General features: G+C 39.0%; 1 protein-coding gene across 1 annotated transcript in view; it reads right to left on the bottom strand.

Annotated features, from left to right (window-relative positions):
- The window catches only part of LOC106869074 (spermidine synthase), a 20,941-nt gene extending 12,805 nt beyond the window's left edge, over positions 1-8,136 (bottom strand). The window contains exons 1-3 of the mRNA XM_014914595.2: positions 7,722-8,136; positions 2,818-2,948; positions 116-602 (exon numbers count right to left, since the gene is read on the bottom strand). Of these exons, the coding sequence (XP_014770081.1) occupies positions 116-249 (134 nt within the window). The 5' untranslated portion in view covers positions 250-602; positions 2,818-2,948; positions 7,722-8,136. The remainder of the gene's footprint in view (positions 1-115; positions 603-2,817; positions 2,949-7,721) is intronic.
- Between the last annotated feature and the right edge of the window lie 178 nt (positions 8,137-8,314).

Genomic DNA, 8,314 nt, shown 5'->3' with positions numbered 1-8,314 from the left:
TATATATATATATATATATATATATATATATATATATATGTATATATATATATATATATATGTATATATATATATTAAGTGGGGAGAGAGAGAGCAGAAAGAGGAAGTGACTCACCTTCGAAATACCTGGATGTCTTGATAATCAGACTTGCCCTGGAAGAGAACTTCTTCAATTTCAACTGCCAAACTGATTCCCAGGTCCATGTAGTTGTGAATTTCATGGAACCATCCATTCTCTACGTGAGACATGGCTTCTATCACGAAACTCAATGTGGCCACCAAATTCCCAACAAAGATGAAAACGCAAGTCAACAGTGGAAGGCGTGGCGGCCTTGATCAAATGACGAGTGGCAGCAGTGGTGGTGGGGGTGGTGTTGTAGTCCGTCGGGCAACACGTGGTGCCGAGTTGCATTCCCTTCTGACCAGGCAAGTTCTTCTCACCAAAATTGGTCAGTTGACGTCTCTGCTTGCTGCTACTCAATCAGTGCTATGAGGATGGACAATTGATGTGCGTGTGTGTGTGTATACACGATTTCTGTGTGCGCGTATCTGGGTGGCTGTGAGTCTCAGAAAGACATCAGCTGGAGGACCACTTCCAAATCCTAAATTGAAATTTAAAGAAGAAAATTTTTGTTAAACAAAATATCCATTCATATGTGGGGGTGTGTGCCTATATATTTAAGCATGCATACGTGTGTGTGTGTGTGTGTGTAACTTTAAAGCTCCAAAAAATATCTTGCTATTCTGTTCTTGGTGAAACTTCTAAAGTCTCAGTCTTTCCTTATGTTTAATAAATACCATATTCTTAGAATTGAGTCAGGTTTTTGATGTCTTTTTTTAATTTCAAGAACATTTTTACCATATGTCCACACACACACACACACACACACACATATAATCACAGACGTGGCTGTTTGGTAAGAAGGCGGTGAGCTGGCAGAAACGTTAGCACGCCGGGCAAAATGCTTAGAGGTATTTCATCTGCCGTTATGTTCTGAGTTCAAATTCCGCCGAGGTTGACTTTGCCTTTCATCCTTTCGGGGTCGATAAATTAAGTACCAGTTACGCACTGGGGTCGATGTATTCGACTTAATCCCTTTGTTTGTTCTTGTTTGTCCCCTCTATGTTTAGCCCCTTGAGGGCAATAAAGAAATAAGAAGTTTGCTTCCCAACCACATGCTTCTGAGTTCAAACCCACTGCCTGGCACTTTGGGCAAGTGTCTTCTACTGACCAAGGCCTCGTGACTTAGTGGTTCAGGAAAAGAGACCAACAGAATAAATACCAGGCTTTAAAATAAACAATTACTGGAGTTGAACTAAAAGTTCAGGGAGGTGCTCCAGCATGGCTGCAGTCCAATGACCAAAACAAGTAAAAGACACACACACACACACACAAAGTGAAAAGCAATGCTCTGGTAAAATGGCAGCTTGCATTGATAAAACTGATCAAATGATGCTCTTAAATGTGGAGAAGTTTATGTCTTAACACCAGACAAAATTTACCCAAACTTCAGCTAAATTCTTTGTATTGTCTAACTCATAACAAATTAAGTCATAAAATAATTGACTTGTTAATTATTGACACTAAGAAATTTACTCATTAAGTATTGAACCATTGACTAACAATCCGTTAAGCAGTGACCCACTTATTACAGACCCATTCAGTTCTAATCTATTAATTACTAAACCATTGATATCCATGGGATTAGTTGTAGGATTAAACTGGATTAACTACTAACATTTTAATGCAAATGATATTAGATATTTGAAAGAGGAAGTAATTGGGATTTGAACCCTCTATCTGTCACTTGCCAGCTGATAGTGTCAGAAGTGTGGGGAAATTTGTTTAGCAGGTACAAACCTTGGTTCAAAATTTTTTACAAACAAGATGGATATTTTTCAATCTTAATATTCTTTCCTACTCTAGGCACAAGGCCTGAAATTTGGAGGGAGGGTGCCAGTCAATTAGATCGACCCCAGTATGTGACTGGTACTTAATTCATCAACCCTGAAAGGATGAAAGGCAAAGTCAACCTCGATGGAATTTAAACTCAGAACATAAAGACAGACGAAAAACTGCTTAACATTTCTGCCAGTGCCGCCTTCTGGTGTATATTATATTAAATGTAATCTACATTAAATTTATAATGGTTAAGTCTTAATCAAATTGCAAAGGATAATCTCTTATCACAAACATTGAATCAATGTGTAACATCTCACTACTAAAAACTTGGGCATTTCTAGACTAAGTTACCATGTTAGCACCAAATGAGGGACCTGGAATTTTGTGGAGATAAAATACTAAGATTAAAATGACAAAAATATATTTGTAGTACCTAATCAAAGAAATGGAATGATACGTGCTGTAACTGTGATTATTTACTTGGTCATCTGGCAAAGGAGAGGTCGTTGGTTCAAGTCTTGTGAGAGTAGCTAATTCACTTTTTACCTCAAGTGTCTCATCAAATTTAGAACAGTTATGGGAAACCTGTAACCCGCAGGACTTTCTAAATGGTAAGTTTAATGAAAAATGAAGTTAATTTTTTTTTAATTAGTACAGCCTGCCTGATGTTGAGTCATATCTCATGTGGCCCTTTTCTCAAAGAAGAGAGCTGCCCAAGCCTGGTCTAGGATGCCAGCCTCTTCCACAAACATACAGCATCATACTTTGTTCACAACCCTTCTTTCAATTGTTACTTGTCCCTTCAGCTAGAGGGGTTGTCAGTTGGTGGCAAACAGGGATCAATTAAGAATGAAGAAGGATCAAACACAGACTTACACTGACACTTCTATCATTGAAGACTTTAAGACACTCACCTCTGGAAAAGCTGGAAAACCTCCAGAAGATTTCTGAATGGTTGGAATATCCTTAGAACTCTGGAAATCGACTCCAATTCCCTAAAGTTGATGTCTTCAGTACTTCAGTAGCATTGGCTTGGTAAATTGTCCTATAAAAAAAACATGTTTGAGTGTGTGGGTATGTAAATCTATCTATCTATCTATCGATCTATCGATCAATCGATAGATAGATAGAGCTGAAACAAAATGAAAGTGTTGAATAAATGATTATCCAAAATTCTGACTACTTTGTTTTTCTCGAGATATATATATACACATACACGCACCACCCACACATACAGATAGAGTGGGGTCAGTGTGGTTGAAGGGTGGTTGTGTGCCACAAGTGTTGGGATGGGATGGTAGTGGAGGGTGGTGAAGAGGTGGAAACAGGTTTTGTTGAGGGGATGCTTGGCTGCCCAACATGGTGTAGGGAGGGGTGGGGGCTGGAAAGTTGTTGGGGCATGTCCTCAGGAGATAAGTGGGGAATGGGAGTGGAGGTGAGTGTGGTGGGAGGCCATGATTGATAGTGATAAAGATGATGATGATGATGATATATTTAAATATTATAAAGCCCAGCTGTAGGAGAAATTATAAATGTAAAAACATTCCTTCTATGCTTCTAATGTACAGTGTAAAGAGGAGAGAGGCCCCTGGGAAATAGTTTCATGGTTTGTTGGTTGTTCTTGAGAGAAGACATATCTGGATTTCTTCCCTAATCAATAGCATAAAATCATCATCATCATCATCATCGTTGTTTAACGTTTGCTTTCTATGCTGGCATGGGTTGGACGGTTTAACTGAGGACTGGCAAGCCAGAAGGCCGTGCCAGGCTCCAATCTAATCTGGCAATCCAATCTACTGTTGGATGTCCTTCTTAATTAACACTCCAAGAGTGTTGTGGGTGCTTTTTATGTGCCACCAGCATGGGGGCCAGTCAGGTGACACTGGCATCGACCACACTCAAATGGTGCTTTTTACGTGCCACTGGCACGTGTGCCAGTTAGGTGGCACGGGCATCAGCCATGACTACAATTTCACTTGACTCAAGTATATTCACTCATAATATAGAGCAGATGAAAATTAGGCATTCACTCGGGTGAGGGATGACTTAATTTATATAATTAAGCAATTTATATTCTGTACACAACTCAATGTGAATTAGATTAAGTGAAATAAATTTAGATATTAAATAACCTAGTCGTGAGAGAAATATAACAATGTAAACACATTCCTTCTATCGTTTGATGTGCTAAAAAATATGGTGGGGACCCCTTTTCTGATAGATTTTTTCACAGTTTATTGACCACACCTTTGAGAAAATGTATTCAGTTTCCTCCCTTTCTCATTCAACAACATAGAATATTCTAGAATACGAATAGAATGGACAAAATTCAGAAAGCTATTACCTCTGCAAAGGTCTCTCTCTCTCTCTCTCTCTCTCTCTCTGAGTGAAGTGAAGATTGCATGATGCATGTAATACATGCAGCAATGCTACATGGTAGTGAGACATGGGCCCTGTATGTAGAAGACATGCAAAGACTGGAGAGGAATGAAGCTAGTATGGTCCACTGGATGGGCAATGTCCAGTGTACATGTGCAACAGAACTCTAGTGTATTGAGAGAACAGTTGGGCATGAGAAGAATTGATGCAGTGTGCAAGAGAGAAGACTGCACTGGTTTGATCATAAACAACATGAATTTTTGATCCGTCCATGGATTCGCAAAAATTGATTTACAAGAGAAAACCCACAATATAATTAGACACCATGAATTTCATTTCGAAAAGTGATGATGTAACTCTTCAATGTTGTAAAACAAAGAAACGTCAGGGTAAAAGTAACTGCCAAACTTGGTGTATAAGGAAATCGGACATTTCGTTCTTAATGACTTGATAAATAGGTATGTATATATATATATAATAAATCTCTGAGCAAGGTATAAACAGTAACCACACGACATCGGGAAGTATATTTGCCACCTAAATGTGGTTAACCCTTAAGGGTTGATGCTACTGTAGCTTTGCAAATACTGATAGGGCACAGATAGTGTGTCAATAGCCAGCTGGAGGAGATGTCTTCCTGGGGCTACAAGCTACAGTAGTCATCAACCCTTAAGGGTTAGCCACATTCAGGTGACAAATATATTTCACTATATATATATATATATATATATATATATATATCAAAATGTACATGTTCGACAGAGTGCCAGTGTTCTGAGAGAGAAGTTAGGCATAAGAGGAATTGGTTGCTGTGTGCAAGTGAGAAGACTGCATTAGTTTGGTCGTGTGGTGCAGATGGATGCCGAAAGCTCCATAAAGAAGTGCTGATCTCTCAAAGTGGATGGAACACATGGAAGTGGGAGACCCAGAAAAACATGGGATGAAGTACTGAAAAGTGACCTCAGGATGCTGAACCTTTCAGGTGAGATGTCAAAGGAGCAAGATACCTGGTGCCTGGTTGTACTCAACAAGACTCTGACCCCACAGCAGAAATGTTAAGACTGATCCTTCTGCAGGTGTAAAGCACTCATGGCAATGCCACATAAAAGCACCTGCATGGTGCCACATCAAAGTGCCTGTGTAGTGCCACATTAAAGCACCCACCACACTCTGTAAAGTGGTTGGTGTTAGGAAGGGCATCCAGCCGTAGAAACCACACCAAATCAGACCGGAGTCTGGTGCAGCCCGCCACCAGCTTGCCAGCCCTGGCCAAGCCATCCAACCCATGCCAGCATGGACAACGAGCGTTGAATGACGATGATGACGATCGTCATCATTGTTTCAATGGGTGGTGTTTCATGCTTGCATGAATCGGACGGAGTTTACTGGGGCAGATTTCTTAGCGGTTGTTGTGTTATTGGTGGTTGTACATGTAAAGATGGACGTAAGGATGGACGTAAGGATGGACGTAATGCTAGTAGTAGTGTGAGTTATTGATATCAGTAGTAGTAGTAGTAGTAGTTTTTTACAGTACTGGTGGTAGTTGCTGCAGTTATAATGAGCTGACCAAACGGCAAAGGATCCTGATTTTTGAAGGATGGAGCGGGGTGGGGTTTATCTCAGACTACACCGTGTATATAGTCAAATAATCAAAGACCTCTACATAAATCTCACTGTCCTGCCAATAAAGGAACCCTAACCCCAACCCTATACAAAGGGCAGCCCTGTCTATGTAGGGCAAGGACCTGTTCCCAAAATTCTGCCTACAACCCACAGGTCCATAATCAAGTCCAACCCTTTCCTTTCCTGGTCACTCTCGCCCACCTTCCAATAAAATTTACAGGAACTAACATGTCGACCTTCCCTCCCTGCCCCTCACCTTCCACTTCGAGCTGTATTGATCAGCAATGATAATGATTATCATTTTTCCAAGCATTAGGTCAGGGCCACACGTCTTTGCCATAGGTTTAGAATCAATTAAATTGATCAAAGAATGTTACTGGTACTGTTCTTCATTAAACCTTAACGAGGAGACATATAATTGGAGACCTGGGTAACGTTTGAACTCACACTATAGCACAACGTAATTAGAATGTAACATTTTCTCTATCACTCTACTTTCGCTATCATTCCTACCCCACAACAACAAGAACAACATTTTTTTAAAATCTTAATAATTATTTGTAATAAATAATAATATTAATAATAATAATAGTTTTCAATATTAATTATTATTTATAATAATAATAATAATGATAATAATAATAACAGTTTCTTACAATGACACAAGGTCAAGAATTAGTAATTGTTCCAAGCGTATTACTGGTATTAATTTTATAGAGAAGTGGCAGGAGTTCGAAAATTAAACTGAGAGAATAACAACATTGCTAATAATAATAATGATAATAAATTCTTTTATTGGCCACAAGGGCTAATATAAAGATACATTAAAGGACAACAACAACAATAATAATAATAATAATAATAATGATAATAATAATAAGCAAAGATAAAAATATGAAACATAGGTACAACGCCAAAAATTGTACTTGTCTGAGGATTTTTTAATTTTTTTATCGAACCCGGAAGGATGAAAGGTGAGTGAATGGATGAATAATGATGATGGTGGTGGTGGTGGTTGTGATAATGATGATGATGATGATGGTGGTGGTGGTGAAAATATTAGTACTACTATGGTAATAATAATATCTGTTTATTGCCACAATAACAAGAAAACGTATCACCATCACCATCCTCACCGTTGCAACCGTGAGCACCATCTCTGTAACCATTACAATTTCCCAACACAACTGAGACACACAAAAAACAACAACCACAACAACAAAAATAATATTAAAAAAGCAATATAATTAGGTAAATAGAGAGGGAGGGAGAGGGAGGGAGAGAGAGAGAGAGAGAGAGAGGTGGGATTAGAAAGCGTCACAAAATAGAAACAAAACAATTACATAAACACACACACACGCACATACATATATGTGTATGTGTGTGTGTGTGTGTATATATATATGTGTGTATGTGTGTATACATATATATATATATATGTATGTATGTGTGTGTATATATATATATGTGTATGTATATGTGTGTATATATATATATATGTGTATGTATGTGTGTGTATATATATATATATATATATGTATGTATGTGTGTATATATATATATATATATATATATATATATATATATATATATACTGAGGGAAAGAGGCAGACAGAGAGAGAGAGAAAGATACAGAACTATATCAAAACACACACACACACACACACTCTCTTACAGACGCACATACACTTACACCCATTCGCATCACCAACAACAATTCAACAGAAACGACAACATTATCAACAACAATGACATTAACACAATAACAGTATCAACAACAACAACAACAACAACAACAATAATAACAGGCACCAACCTATGACCGAGGTGAAATCCTTCAGTTGAGAGCTTGATGTTGTTATATGGCAGTAGCAGCAGCAAGAGTGGTTGTAGCAACAGCAGCAGCAGCAGCAGCACCGGTGATGGTGGTGGTGGTGGTGGTGGTAGCAACAGCAATAGAAGCAGCAGTAGTTGTAGTAGAGACATCAACAACAACAACATCAACAGCAGTAGGGGCAGCAGCAGCAACAGTAGTAGTAGTAGTAGTGGTGGTGGTGGTGTTGGTGGTGGTGGTAGACGACGGCAGAAATGAGTTAAGTCCCACGATTGCCAACTTTCTCGCCAGGAGGATTGAAACGGTTCTCTGCTTTGTCTGTATTTGGGTTTTTTTGTGGGGAGGGGGGGCATTGCTATATTCACCATTGACCACCATCAGCCGCCACCACCACCACCACCACCACCACCACTACCATCATCATCATCATCATCATCACAAGCTAACTACCACACTACACCAGACATCATCACCACCACTGCCGCCACCCTCAATAACTGTGTCAGTTTAACTGGAGAGAGATTATTATTTTATTGTCTATGAATCAATTAAATATTGAACACCTCAAGAGAACA

This window comes from Octopus bimaculoides, chromosome 25 (genome assembly GCF_001194135.2).
Source record: "Octopus bimaculoides isolate UCB-OBI-ISO-001 chromosome 25, ASM119413v2, whole genome shotgun sequence".
In the NCBI taxonomy this organism is placed as follows: domain Eukaryota; kingdom Metazoa; phylum Mollusca; class Cephalopoda; order Octopoda; family Octopodidae; genus Octopus; species Octopus bimaculoides.
This window is presented reverse-complemented; position numbering and strand designations above follow the sequence as displayed.